Raw genomic sequence first — 15213 nt, 5'->3', positions numbered from 1 at the left:
AGAATGGCAGGAAATAACTTAAAGAGACTGAATATACAATGGAAAACCTCATTGCCTATTTTCTTGAATTTACCATTGGAAAGCTGTGAGCTTTATGATAATGAAAACCTTATCTCAATTCTTAGTCTCACAAATTTTAGGAATTTGAAATGTATTTAAAAAAAAAAAAAGGGCTTTTGTATGGAGGCAGTTGAAAGTACTAGCTTTTGAGTTGACTTCTAGAGCTTAGAAACTGGGAAAATGTTATGATACATGAAAAGGGCCCATGAAAGGGAAATCAGTGGCCTGGACCCTTTTCATGTATCCTATCAACCCTCTACAAACCGTGGATTGAGTCAACTAGACTAGCCTTATTAACTAGTATGGGGCACACCTAACACCGCACTCTAATCTCTATCAAGCTTAACTTAGGATCATATGCCTCCAAGTTCCAAATACTCTGTCTAGTGTCTACTATTTTTCATTTTATCAGTCTTGCAAATTCCAAGATGCAAAAAATCTTGTATTTTTTCTTCCTTTTCACTGTGTAAAGAATTATTCCCTTTCTAATGAATTATTATTAACAAGGGTCCTACCCATGTTATGCACGGAAGTAAGAAAAAAAAATTCTATTAGTACTGTTATCTATACTTCTTCTATAGTATAGCAGGAGGCCGTTGCGTGAGGAGAAACCTTGACGTGACACGTGGCACTAACAAAAACTTAAAAACAGATAGAAAGAAATACAAACAAAAACTTAGAAGTCTAAAATTGATTTTAATTAGGTAGGTTAAAATGTGCAAAGATTTTTTGCTCCAGATTTCTTAAATCGTCCTTTTAATTAGGAACAATTTTGGTATAGAAAAAGAGAGTATATGGTATAGAAAAACAGCTTAACAAATCCTTAACCGGTGAAAGAATTTTTTTCAAAAATGGAAAATGTTTACAAATTTACAAAGATTATAGTAGTACTTATGATATAATATATAGCACCACCTTGAAGGGGGAAAATTTGAGGAAGGACCAAATCCGCAACCAAAAATTAAAAGAAAAAAATACCAGTAACATTACCAAAAAAAAAAAATTTGGGCTGAGGTGGTGGTCGGCGGTTGAGGTGCCGCAGCTGTGGAGTCTGCGTAGTTTAGGGTCCTGGGTGGTGGTCTGGGCTCAGCGGTTTATTGGGCTGGGCCAAGCCCGATAGGTTTTGAGCTGTTGTTGCATATTTGGGCTGACAGGTCTTTAATCCGATTGTAATGTCTGATTTGGGTTTTTACGCTCATAGGTGTTTCAAGCTTGGCCCGTTTTTTCGGACTATGCTCTACAGGTGTTTGAGACTGGACCCGTTATCCAGCCTTCGGTTAGATTTTTTTCTCCTATCCCTACACTTAATGTACCCTATCAAGTTTTTTAAGAGTAATATTTTGCCATTTCAAAAAAAAACATGTCAACAAATTAAATTAGCAGATAGAGAAGAAAATTAATATTGAAGTTGGAATCCAGCAAAAATTATAGTTTTAGCTTGCCAAGACTGTGAAGTTGGGATCCTGCATTTTGGTTTCTTCTTTCAATTTGAGTAGAAATAAATTATCCTTTACATGCAATAGAAAAAGAAAAAAAAAACCACCTTTTTTTTTTCACTTCAATTAAAATTTAAGTGCGGTATATATTCAACTTTCACAAGGAAGCGGGGGGACGAACGAAGAAGGTAAATCAACAAGTAGATTGGTAAGCGTTAAGAATTTTTTTTTATGGGAAATTCAAATCATGCGTTCCAATTCCAAATACGATTTTCCAATTTTAACGGCGACATTTAAAACAGTATGTTCCGCCACCAACGGGCTTGCAGTCTAATGGCACTTCCTCACTTCTTTTACATGGAAGATGGGGGTTCGATTCTCGTCAAAAGCGCGAGTGCTTTGTGTGGTGGTTGATGTCCTTTGGGCTTGCCCCCACCCATATTCCGCTTGACGGTACCCCTTCTCTATCTCCTTAGGAGAGCAAGCTAGACATCGAGAAACTTTTGTATATCCCAGGTATAAGAGGGGTCTTGGTATCCCATTCCGATCAGTTTTAAATTTTTCGGCTATTTTTTGAGCACACTTTGATGATCGGTTTTGTTCATTTTGTAGAGCTCTGCGATAACATTAATCTTGAAAAAAATTGAAGAAAAACAAAAATTGAATCAAAAAACACACTGAATCGGAACCCAGTTTTTGTTTTCTTGCATTTTTCACGTATACCGATCATGTATTTATTAAAGTCCGATGATCATAATTTTTGACAAGATTAAAGTTCTCGCCGAGCTCAACAAAATGAATGAAGCTGATATTCAAATTAAGTTTGCTCGAAAAATGATCGAAAAATTGAAAACGGGTTGGAAGGATATACCGAGTCCCCTCCTATACCTGGGATATATAAAAGTTTCTCGCTAGACATCTATGATCTATCGAGTGTAAAAAAAATAGTATGCTTCCCCAACCCGTTATGGATAGCAGTTGGATAAGGTATTAATCCTAATAAACTGATTCTAATTAAGGCAATTCAAATGTAATTACACTGTGGAGTTGTTTCCTTTGAAGTGTAGAAAGTAACCATCGATTCTAGGCATACCTACTCCCGAGAAGTTTTTCGGTGCAAATAGGGTATAGGACACGTGTTCGGTGCGCATCCGAACCGTTCAAACATGTTTTGGACGATCCAAACACCCTCTCTCCTCTCTCTCTCTCTCTCTCAAATCTTGGCCGTCCAAAACACGTTTGGACGGCTCGGATGCGCGCCAGCGCCACGTGTCCCATACCCTATTTGCACCCAAAACTCCTTACTAGTTTCTACCACGAAAAATAGTAACAATCATGGATACCACCTACCATACTTCCGTTTATTCTGCCTACCATAGGAAAAAAAAATTCTCTCGGATAAATTCATTTGTGTTTCGCCCTAGTAGATGGGATGCCTCTGTTTAGATACAAAATCAAAATTCATTTCGTTTCCTTTTGAGAGAATAGATGAAGAGGAAAAAATCAAAACACAATCACTTGAAAAAAAATCATTAATTCAATTTAGAAAGAACGATACCGTTAGGTTTCCCGTGTTGCTAGTTCCCAAAACTATGGTATGAGGATACGTTATAGTTTCGGCATTATCATTTCTTTTATAGTTTTTTTTTCTTTTTTTTTTTGGCTCAGCCTCTTAGGGTTTTTTCTTGGAGTGTATAAAATAAAAAAGTGAAAAGAAATAAGTGTCACTTGTCCCATCGACGATGTCCCTCCTCATGAAAAGTAATTCTGCAATACTCAATAGTATAGATAAATAGATTGCCTAAAAGTGTAGGAGAGAGAGAGGAGGTAGATTTATTAGGAAAATATTATCTATATAATTTAGTAATAAATATTGAAAATGCGTTCGAACGGTCGTATAGTAGATGTTATTTTGTTTGTATGCCTAGATAGTTTCTGCTTTGCTTTATATTATGGATATTTTTTCCCCGTTAGCACAAAAGAACCGCTAAAGGAATTAGTTGTAATTCCATTTAAGGCCTTTTCAACTGCATCCAAATCTCGAATTGCATAACTGTAGATCAGGAACCCTTAAAAGAGAAACAACCTCACTTGAGAGAGAGATATGATGGAGTACTAAATAGGGACTGAGGGACAGCGCTATGCCCTCCAAGGTACAGCACGGTGTTGTTCCAGCCTTGCAGGACCCGCTCCGGTCTTTCTCTAATGATTAGAAACGTTCATTTCGTAGAGCTCGTCGAATAGAACAATCATATAAAAAATCAGCTCGATTGGATACTATTAAGTGTTTGATTAGAATACATACAACTTGCCAATAATGGAATCTAGTGGATTTAATTCAGTATTTTTGATCTATTCTTTTCAAAATAAAAATATTTCAATTAGACATTTAATGATATCCGATCAATCTGATTTTTCTCACAATTGTTCTACTCCACGAGTTCTACAAAGTGAATGTTTCCGATCGTCGAAGTGAGACTTGAGCAGGCCCCGCAAGGCCGAGACAACAACTTGCTGTCTCTTAAGGGCACAACACGGCTCCTCAGTCCACTAAATAGGAAGAGAACAACTTTTTTACGTAGTGTGCTGTAAAAAAGTGTTTGCGGAGGTGAATCCCATGCGTTCAAAATATTTTGGATGATTTCGATTTTAAAATAACTTTTTCCGGAAACTCTTTCCTGGATTTTTTTTTTTAAATCCGAACTATTAATTGCTGAAACGGACGGTTGAGATCAAGCGCCTCCGTGAATAAGACAATCTCAAATAGGAAATTGAATCTTTAGTTGATACCGTTAAAAATCTCTCCTAGTATGAAAAACAACCTCTAAAGAAAGTTGCCATAAGACACAAAGATTTGTGGATGATTCCGTTCTAGGCCTTCTTCAACTGCATATATATCCTAACTGCTGATCAAAGAAACCCCACAAGAAAAACCTCACTTGATTTTGAGAGAGAGAGAGAGAGAGAGTTGATGGAGTACCAACAGAGAAAAACCAATGTTTTCATGTTTCCATGGCTAGCACATGGACACATCTCACCCTTCCTGGAGCTGGCCAAGACACTTTCCAAGAGAAACTTCAACATATACCTGTGTTCGACCCGGGTGAACCTCTCTTGCATCGAGAAGAAGCTAGCCGAAAAATACTCACATTCCATTACCCTAGTCGAAATCAAAGTGCCAACTTTGCCAGGCCTTCCCCAAAACTACCACACCACCAAAAACCTCCCTTCCCACCTCATGCCCACCCTCAAAACCGCCTTCGACCGATCGGCCAACAACCTCTCCAAACTGCTGAAAACCTTCAAGCCGGACTTGCTTATATACGACACCATCCAACCGTGGGCTCCCGTTATCGCTTCCAAGCACAACATCCCCGCGGTGGCTTTCGTGGCCACCAGTGCCACGATGACTTCCTTCATGCTTCATCGTTACAAATATCCAGGTACCGAATTCCCTTTCGAGGACATATATCTTAATGATCATGAGGATGGTAATCTAGTTCATTTGATACAATCTTCGGAGAATCACTATAAAGGGAAAAACAGGTTTTTTGAGTGCCTTAAGAGATCATCCGGGATGATCTTGATTAAGAGCTTAAACGAGATCGAAGGAAAGTATATAGATCATTTGTCTCTTTTGGCTAAAAAGAAGATTGTACCGGTCGGTCCATTAGTTGAAACCACTACTACTACTATTCTTGAAGATGAGCACTCGCACATCATCGAGTGGCTTGACAAGAAGTGTTTTGGCTCGACTGTGTTTGTTTCTTTCGGGAGCGAATATTTCCTTTCCAAGGAGGAGATGGAAGAAATGGCTCATGGGTTAGAGCTTAGCGGGGTTAATTTCATATGGGTTGTCAGGTTTCCAGTGGGAGAAAAAACTAGAGTTGAGGAGGCTATGCCAAAAGGGTTTCTAAAGAGGGTAGGGGAGAAAGGATTGATAATCCAAGGATGGGCTCCCCAGGTACAAATCTTAGAACATCCCAGTATCGGAGGGTTCGTGAGTCACTGCGGGTGGAGCTCTGTCATGGAGGGGATCAAGTACTGCATTCCCATAATCGCGGTTCCAATGCACCTAGATCAGCCGGTGAATGCCCGGCTTCTAACAGAGATTGGTGTCGGCGTGGAGGTGAAGAGAGATGGGAGTGGGAAGCTGGTGAGAGAGGAAGTGGCCAGGGTGGTCAAAGAGGTGGTAGTGGACAAAGGTGGCGATTTTGTGAGGAAGAGAGAGAGACAGCTGAGTGAGAAGGCAAGGATGAGAGAGGAGGAGAGGATGGATGGGGTGGTGGAGGAGTTGCTGCAACTCTGCAGGAAGAGGAAGAATATTATCAGGCCTCAGATCAATGGTCTGCTCATTCACGAAGTGGTTGAGATGACTCCAAATGCTGTTCTATCCAATGTATCCATGACCAAGTCCAAATAGAAGAAAGCATGTTACCATGCACTTCTAACCTTAACTTGGGTGGTTTTTTTTTTTTTTGGTTTTGCTTATCGAGGGTGTCCGAAAATTTTGCATCGACTAATCCCTCGGGTAAAACTGTCCTAACCCGCTTCTAGTTTTAGGAACTTCTATGTAGAAGCTGAGGTTGTCTTGAATCATTTCCATAAAGCTAATGAGAATTGAATTCGTCCCTCGGTTTTATATTAACCGTGTGTACTCTGATTCGTCCCGTGCATTGGAAATGACATTTTGCCTGTTTCATACATGCTATATACTTGTCACTAGATTTATTTCACTGGTATTCTTTCACCTACAATCATCATTCAACAATCCACACGGACCACACGACAAGCATCATTGGGGTGAAGATCGTTTGGCGCCATGTCCGACGGGTAATATAAACGAACCCGAATCTAAGAAGCTATATAGTTCGGAAAATATTTTTGTTCTGTATTCTTCAATCGCGGTGTTCTCCATGTGCATATTTTTAGCTTTTTCGTTTCTTTTTCGGATTTGAGTTTGTCACAAATGTAGTTAATGTGGAATTTTACTTGCAGGGTGGAGCTGGTGAGGTAAGATCCTATGTGCCGAAAACCTTGTGCCTCTATGTTGAGGGGTTTTTCTGGCCGTTAGGCCATTGTTAATAGTCGGAAAATCCCTCGACACAGAAGTACAAGGGTTTTCGGGACATAGGAGATTGGACCCTGGAACTGGCTTGCTGTTCATTTATTTGTATCCTCATTCCTCTGCTCTTTTCTTGCTTGAATAGAAAGGTCATTCAATTTACAGCGTCGAGGGGGTTAAACGCTGCAGCATCACGGAAAATAACGTCCGGATTGTAAACCATTAATACGTAACCAATGTGAATTTGATTGACGTTTTTCCAAATCCAAACCATCAACTATCGGAATCAAAGCGCCCTGCAGTGAACTGTTCATTCTCTTGCAATAAACTCCGCAACTTCGCACGATTTCTATGGGCTAAAATATGTTACTCCTTATGTTACTCCTCAATAGGTACGTGTAACTCGCACTTCCGCTGCTTGAAACACCACTTCCCGTCCAACTTGCATGTGTCAAGCATGCCATATCTATGGGAGCGGACTCCGAAAAAATACCTAGGGTCGGCATGCAAAATTTATGGAAGTGGACTCTGAAAAAAAAAATTCCATGGTCATCTAGTTCAAATTATTGATCCGGTACCAGATGTAGTCCTTCAACGGATACGGAAGCACGGAAAAAAATGGTTGTATTTAATGATATTTACTCCTCATTGATGCAAGATTTAACCTTAAATATAAAGATTCCACTAAAAGAGTAAGTTTGAATATGAGGAAAATTGTGAGAAGTTTGAAAGACTTCTTTTTTTTGTTTAGTGAAAAACCAATAAAGGGGGAGAGAACAATTGTGGTTTTTTTTTTTTTTCATAGGCGAGAACAACTGTGGTTGAGGTGAATTTTTGTGGAATTTTCTTAATTTCTTGAAAAGGAGAGTGTGCCGTGTGTCATTCATGTGCTTGGCATATGGTATAGATCTCGTCCAAATTTGAAGGAACTAAATAGTCAGAGAGAGAGAGAGAGAGAGAGAGAGAGAGAGTGTGTGTGTGTGTGTAGTTTTGGGAGGTTGGTGGAAAGACTTGTCACAAATAATGAGATAAACAAATGAACAAAATACAGGAGAGAGAGAGAGAGAGAGAGAGAGAGAGAGAGAGAGAGAGAGAGAGAGAGAGAGAGAGTGTGTGTGTGTGTTGGGAGGTTGGTGGAAAGACTTGTCACAAATAATGAGATAAACAAATGAACAAAATACAGGAGAGAGAGAGAGAGAGAGAGAGAGAGAGAGAGAGAGAGAGAGAGAGAGAGAGAGAGTGTGTGTGTGTGTGTGTGTGTGTTGGGAGGTTGGTGGAAAGACTTGTCACAAATAATGAGATAAACAAATGAACAAAATACAGGAAATTATTCCTAAAGATTTCAAAACTCTGAAACTTCTCACAAATTCTAAATACAAAGGAAAAAGGAAAACAAATCCAATTAAATAAAACACCAATCAAAACCTCTCCTCTTCTTCTTTTTTATCACAGACAGAGAAAACAACTCAATTGCTCTTGGAAACAGCGGCTTTCTGCTTGGCACCAACAGAAAAGAACTCCGTGATCACTTCAAGAGGCATGCCCTTAGTTTCCGGAACCTTGAGGTAAACAAAAACCCACGATACGACGCAAACGACAGCATACATACCGAAAACACCGGGAAGACCGATGGAGTTGAGCAGCACGGGGAGCGAGTAGGTCACAATGATGTCTCCGATCCAAAACGTGAGGGAGCATATGGCGATGCAGAGGCCGCGAACCCTTGTGGGGAAGATCTCCGCGCAAAGTATGTTGGGTATGGGACCAAAGCCCATGACAAAGCAACAGAAGTAGACCACAACACATACAGTTGAGATGGATGCATTCGCGACAGCTCCAAAGTTCACGAGACTCGCAAGAACAAGGATGGCTAGGGTTGCTATCAGGACGGGGATTGTGTTGAGAAGTAAGGTCCTGCAAATGTAACAGAGGGTTCAAGATCAAAAGAAAAGAAAAAAAAAGTAACAGAGGGTTAACGAACCTAGGGATGAATAAAGGACAAATAAATGAGAAGGAAATTGGACATCCTGATACTGAAATGAATATTTAGGTAGGCTACTTCACATACTCGTCGGGGAGCATTACTCTCAATACCAGAGTTGTTTAATGCCGTACTCCCAAACTCAACGTGTTTTAACCCATTCTACACTACTGTCTTTAGCTATTGGTACCAATGGGGATCTGAACCAGAATGCTCCTTGTCGTCGTACTTTACCGGGTAAAGAACGTCATCGACAAAGGACAACAAAGTTAACCATCCCAAGCTAAATGGCAAGCTGAGATATATAATCAAACTGTAGTGAACTTCTACAATCTCAAAGGATACTGTAATGCTATAAATCCATGCACCTGAGAGTCTCAGACGAGTGGTGCTTAGTGCTTAGTGCTTAGTAGCATTGTGGGAGCATTTATGTGGCCATAATGGAAAGAATTGTCGACACACCACAAAAAGCGGACTTGCTTAAGCACTAAAATACTGAAGGTTAGTAGAAGACTTAATAAGGACTGGGAATTTAAGATTTTACATGTTAGTCTGGCTAAATTCTTACTTCTTAGCACTACTTGATGATTTGATTTCCTTTCTGTTCCTTTCTTCATCCGAAATACAATCATACAGCGAGGTAAAAGTCGTCTCAACAAGAACCTATAACTCCCAAAAATCCCCTACAGTAAATGTGAAATCTAGAAAAGGATGTGCAGTACAGCCTTTTTCACCAAAAGGTCTTGGAAGAAATGTATTCCCCAGACTTCAAATTTCAAGCAAGAACTCCAATTATGCAAGAGCAGATAACAGAACAGAAGTTACCTTCTGCCAGAGAGATCCATAAGCCTCATGGCAACAGCAATGCAAGGAAGCATCAACAAGGTCGTGATGGCACTGATAAGTAGCGAAGAAGAAGTTGAACCTATTCCCATATTTGACAGAAGAACTCCCACACCTGCCTGCTCCAGAATTTGAGGAGTGTAGTAGAGAACCCCATTTATGCCCGAGAACTACATAAAGAAGGGACACCGTAAGGAGAAAATTACATAATTAGGGAAATGAATGAGAAATTCTTCTAGTTATTTTTTTGGAAAACAATGAAGATAAAATTAAGCAATGACAATATGGTGGGCACTCCTGCATCTACTTGTCTGGTAATCAGAAATTACTTCGGCCCAAGTATCACATGTATCAGTTTGAACTAGTTTATTACATCGCATAATAACAAGAAAATTGTTACTGACCATATAAAACAGGACAAAATACTATATAACAACTAAAGGTGGTTTGCATCACTTTCAGATCTTCATTTTGCAAAAATGAAGCAAGTGATGTGCCATAGACTTTACATAAATGGATCAACGAAAAAACATGTGCCAATTCAACCAGGTCACTGCGAAAAGCGATAACTAATGGAAACTTGTCCTTAATCTGCAGAAACTTCAAATTTTATGTATGACCAATTAGCAATCCAAGTTGATGTCAAGATCAATATGATACCATATGAGATCACTGGGAGGGAACCACATGCGCTTTTATAATTTGGTAGATTTCTAACAAATGACTTGTAAACGAAATTTTCAACAATATATCATGCAATAGTTTGTAATTTATTGCATAAACCTTTCATCAAATAATCAAATGATGACGTTTTCAAGGAATATGAAAAAAGAGAAACTGAGCTAAATATTGAAATAAAATCAAGAGAATTAAGGGTAATGAGTAGAAAGCATAAGGATTGTAGCCTTAGAGGGATAACCTCGGGGTCACTCCAAGGGGATATGCAAATGAGATTTACGTAGTTCCAAACCCAATCAAGCAGTATTCATTCATAGATAGAACTATAGACAGATACGAAAATACAATGAACCAACCCTTTGTACTGTAGCAGTCATGGAAACTGGAAACCATTCAATAACCAGAATGATAAAAGGAAAGGGTAACCAGAGAGGCTATCGCTTAGGCTTCTTCTACATGAGAACAAAATGACCAAAAAAAAATTCTCGGTAGATTCTGTTACTTACCTGCTGAAGTATTTGGATCCCCACCCCAACAACCAACGCATGCTTGACTCCCGGTTCAAAAAGGTCATTCCAACTTGGCCCTTTGGTAGCAGTTTCAGCTGGGTGCACCATAGCAGGTCCAACTGGATGCTCATTCATGAGGTCCCTAGAATAAAGAGCTGGTTGACTCACCAAAGCAGCGGCCTGGATGAAGTCGCCTTGAACAGGTACATCGCCATCATGGAGAGATACTAAAGATCCATGCCTAGATCCAGGGGCACCCTCCTGATGCAAGTAAATTCTTTTAAAACCTCCTTCCTTCTTTCCATCTTGACCTTCTCTCTCAGCCCACTTCCATGCCAGCTGCCAACCCCCACCAATGCCCATACTATCAACTTGTTCCCCTGTATTCCCATGCATTAGACTGTGATTCCTCATGCTTGAAAGGCTTCCATGAGCAGCTGGATGAGCCATGTCTTTATCCAAACTTGTTGCCTGGCGCGAAATTAATGGACTCTCCAAATTATCATCAGAATCAGCACCAGCAGCAGCATCAGACATGTAATCCTCTCCATCTCTTGCAAGGCTTTCTACATCCCACTCTTCATGTTTAGGTTGTTGCTGCCCTGCAATGCTGAACATGCTCCCAAAGTGCGGAAAAAGCATGCTTCCCTTGCTTCCCATCTCAGGAAGCTTCTCATGGACACTACCAAAGAGGGTCACAAGTGGGTCCACAAGGGGCACATTCTGGTTAACAATGCTTCCCTGGCGTGATGTTATACCAATCATACTCTGCCCGGCGACAGGCCGAGCAACCCAAGAGACACCTTCTTGAGGCCCATATATCCTGATTATCTCACCTTCAGCAGTTGGTTCCTGGTCACCAGTGAGTTCGTTGGCAGGGCACAGTACAAATTCCTCTATAGATGTTTCACCCCCAACTCCTAGACCTTCGACCAGCAAAGCCATCTCTCCTGTAGAGAGAGGGAATCAAGAATACCCACATGATGCAAGAAAGAAAGGGTCGTAATAGCAAAAAAATGGTTATCAATAGTTTTTTTTTTTTTTTTTTTTTTTACAAATCAAGGTGTCCAGGCCAGCCATGTTCATTAAAGACAAAATTTTCATTTCATCATCTCTTTTATGAATATAATCGGAAAGTCAAACCAAACACTAAAGAAAGATATTCACTTCACATTCTGATTACTATGTGGACATTCTTGAGCTTCCCAAATAGATAAACTAAGGCTCTAATTCTCTATTTGAGAAGCTAAACCACCCTAGCATAAACCTTCCTTCTCTAAATAGTTATGTAATTATACGTCACAAAACCATTATGCTCACGAGGGACTAGTAACAAATTCACTTCAAAAGAAACTCTTTGCACTAAAAGTTCCATTTAACTTGATCTGTCCAGATGACCAGTTTCCTTGCATTTAAAAGGTTCGTTTCAACAGCAACACACATTGAAATTAACAAAATAGAATGTGAAATTAACTTGTAAGCGTCATTATAAAACTGCAGACCCTTTCTCCAAAGTGCAGATTTTTTTCCCATAACATGTTGAAACAGTCATATTCATCTGCCATAAATGAAGTTTTAAGTGACTTGAAAGTTTAACAAAAAGTAAAAAGGAAAGAGGAAAGATACATCAAAGTCTACAGAGCCACAACTTAAACCACTAAACAGTGTAGAAATTAGCTAGCTGGAGTTCATTAAGTCAGATTCATATCCACAGGGCTTTACATCGACGAGAAGTAATTTGACCGCTTCACTTGCATGCCAGAAGAGGAAAAAAATTTAGCATCTATTGGGCACAGAAAACTTACCAGAGACGTCTTCCCTGCCACGAAGTCTCTGCAACACCTGCTTGGCCTCAAGCATGCGCCCTTTACTAACAAGCCACCTTGGAGACTCAGGCAGGTAAAATATCGTCAATACAAAATAAATGAGGGAGGGAAGAGAGAGAACCCCAAGCATCAACCTCCAACTTGGTGAATCCATCAATGACATTCCAAAAACCATGCAATATGACAAAAACATTCCAGCTGAGCCAGTAAACTGAGGCAAAGTATTCAATGTACCCCTAATCTCAGGTGGTGCCGTCTCAGATATATAGATCGGAACAAGAGTAACTGCCAAACCAATTCCGAACCCATCTAGAAGCCTTGCTACCAGTAAAATGTAGACATTTGGGGACCACAACATTACTAGACTGCTAACAAAGTAAAGGACAGAAGAAATTATAAGCAATGGCCGACGGCCAAGCCAATCTGCTATTCCTCCTGAGCATGTAGTGATTACTACAGCACCAATAAGTGACGTAGCCACAATAAGCCCCTCTATAGTAGGGTTACTTTCCAAGTTGAATTCCTTCTTTATGTATAATACAGCCCCTGTCGTAAAAGAAGAAGAATATGTTGTGATAGCCAAAAATAGTTACTGTTATGCAGCACGTGAGTAGATAATCAAAAGCCCACAAAATTACATGAAGTACGAGAACGAATTCCACCAAAAAGTTCGGTGAACAAAATTCGATTGCTACAGAAATAAAACCCAACTTTAATGTGCAGGGTAGTGTTTTTTCAGCCCATGGCATGAAAAAGTACTCAAAAGGGAATGAAATACTATACCTTTCGTCCCTTCGGGGACATCCGATAAAATTGGAACGAAAGACTATATCTTTCGAGTTTCGACCATGTCATTTATGTAATCTGTATCTATATATATAGAAGGAACAAATTACCAGCAATAGTAGCATTATCCCATCCTTGAAGTAAGTTGCCAATTGCAGCAGCAACAGCCACAAGCACAGCTCCACTCATCTTCTTCTAATATATAAGAACTGCAAATCTGCTTTACTGTAGAACCCACAAAGAAACCTGAAACAGACATTTGAACCCTTAAAAGATCAGTAAACCCAACACAAGAAAGCAAATCAAAATACCAAACTTTATTACTCCTAGTATTCCCAGTTGCAGCAGATTCTCGATAAACAGTGCTTACTTTATTACTCCTACTATTTACCAAAGCTACATCGGATCACAGTTTCATGAAACCATGAGATATGAATACAAGCATCTATGTATATATGGACACGGGAGGTTTTATCAATGAAGTTCTTACTCTTCCCAAACAGAAAAAAATAATAATAATAATCTTTGCATAAATGCAAAAATCTATAAAATTGAAAATTGGAGCAAGGAGAAGAAGTAAAGCATTAATCAACCTCAACAATGAAAACCCAGATATGGGGACTGCAAAAGTCTAATCTGTTCTTCTTCTTTTATTGAAAAAAAAAATATTGCACAAGTCTAATAATCTGGGAAAAATAAATCCTGGGCAGAGTAGGAAACAAGGGATAAATAGCAAGAAAACAAATAAAGAAGAAGTAGGACTGTAGAAAGAATCAAATTCAGTTACCTTACTTGGTGGGATATTCAATAAAGGATCCGGATATGAGATGTAGAAATACCACCAGTCTCGGGTTCATCGACCCCTTTTAAGTTACAAAAACTAGTATAGTGCCTTCCCCAAAAAAAAAAAAATTAGTATAGTACCCAGATAGAGAAAATCGCATTGATGGAGAAAAATCTTCTCACAAAGGGAGGAATGGAGAGAGAGAGAGAGGGTGGGTGTGTATATGTCACACACCAAGAAAGGCTGCCCTTTTGGCCAAAGAAGAAAATCAGGGGTTATGGGTGGCACTAATAATGAGAGAACAAGTGCAGAGTGCCAGAGGGAGAAGAATATAAGAATATAGTATATGTATGTTTGTGTGTGTATATGAGTAAAAAATTTTATACATGATTTAAACCCCAAAAAATAAAAATTTATACATGGACGTAATAATGGAGTTGGACTGCCCCTAGTTATGCGACACCTGCCAACCACCTCAGGTTCGTTCATTGGGCTGTGACCAATTGTCTCCACCTCAATGATAAGATATGGGCTGTTTTCCAACTTTTATTATATTGCTCGAATCAGTTTATGCGTATCTTAATTAATTTTTTATAAAAAAATCAACCCCGCCGTGTCATCTGTGAACAAGCTCACTCTTTAAAATCGAGAGAAACCCTCTCATAACTACAACGCATATAGGAAGATTTGAAAACCTAAGAGAAAGTAAACATCTAAGGCCACGTTTCGCTAAAAAAATATTTATTTTTTGAATTAAATGTGATGTAATTTGAGAAAATAATCTATCGAATAAAACAAAAAATAAGTATTTAAAAAATATGAACCTTAGTGAAATGGTGCTTAAGTCGGACATTTACCTCGAATTACTAGTAACTTAGTAAGACGGCTTTTTATGACGGGATTTTATTTCGATGATCGGTTTTTTGTATTGGCCTTCCAACTGGATGACCCATTCCAAAAAGTGGAGATATCAATAAATTCTTGACGGGATAATGGTTGTCTTACAAAATCGATCGACTATTCAAAATTTGAGTGTTCCTTTATTAAGATGATTGTCATTTGATCAAAACATTCTGGAATATGTATAAAATCTATGGTTATTGCATTATATATACGTTGAACATTATAAATTAGAAGATTCGCAAGTTGTGGTGGATTTCATACCCAACTTGCATCGTCAACAAGAGTTGAGTTGTTCTTAGGTAGAAGCCATTCAATTCGAAAAAAGAAATTGAGGCAACCCAA

The 15213-nt window shown here is 39.2% G+C and overlaps 2 protein-coding genes across 2 annotated transcripts; one reads left to right on the top strand and one right to left on the bottom strand.

Annotated features, from left to right (window-relative positions):
• Positions 1-4455: 4455 nt before the first annotated feature.
• LOC131325524 (UDP-glucosyltransferase 29-like) lies at positions 4456-5969 on the top strand. Its single transcript, XM_058357828.1, has one exon. It carries the CDS (start codon positions 4468-4470, stop codon positions 5917-5919), a length of 1452 nt encoding a protein of 483 aa, XP_058213811.1. The 5' UTR covers positions 4456-4467; the 3' UTR covers positions 5920-5969.
• A 1875-nt stretch (positions 5970-7844) lies between these two features.
• On the bottom strand, positions 7845-14282 carry LOC131325523 (monosaccharide-sensing protein 2-like). Its single transcript, XM_058357826.1, has 6 exons — positions 13972-14282; positions 13295-13430; positions 12378-12944; positions 10570-11522; positions 9368-9555; positions 7845-8475 (listed from the first exon to the last, which is right to left on the bottom strand). Exons 2-6 carry the CDS (start codon positions 13371-13373, stop codon positions 8028-8030), a joined length of 2235 nt encoding a protein of 744 aa, XP_058213809.1. The 5' UTR covers positions 13374-13430; positions 13972-14282; the 3' UTR covers positions 7845-8027.
• Between the last annotated feature and the right edge of the window lie 931 nt (positions 14283-15213).

Source organism: Rhododendron vialii, chromosome 5a, assembly GCF_030253575.1.
Source record: "Rhododendron vialii isolate Sample 1 chromosome 5a, ASM3025357v1".
NCBI classification, from domain to species: Eukaryota; Viridiplantae; Streptophyta; class Magnoliopsida; order Ericales; family Ericaceae; genus Rhododendron; species Rhododendron vialii.
This window is presented reverse-complemented; position numbering and strand designations above follow the sequence as displayed.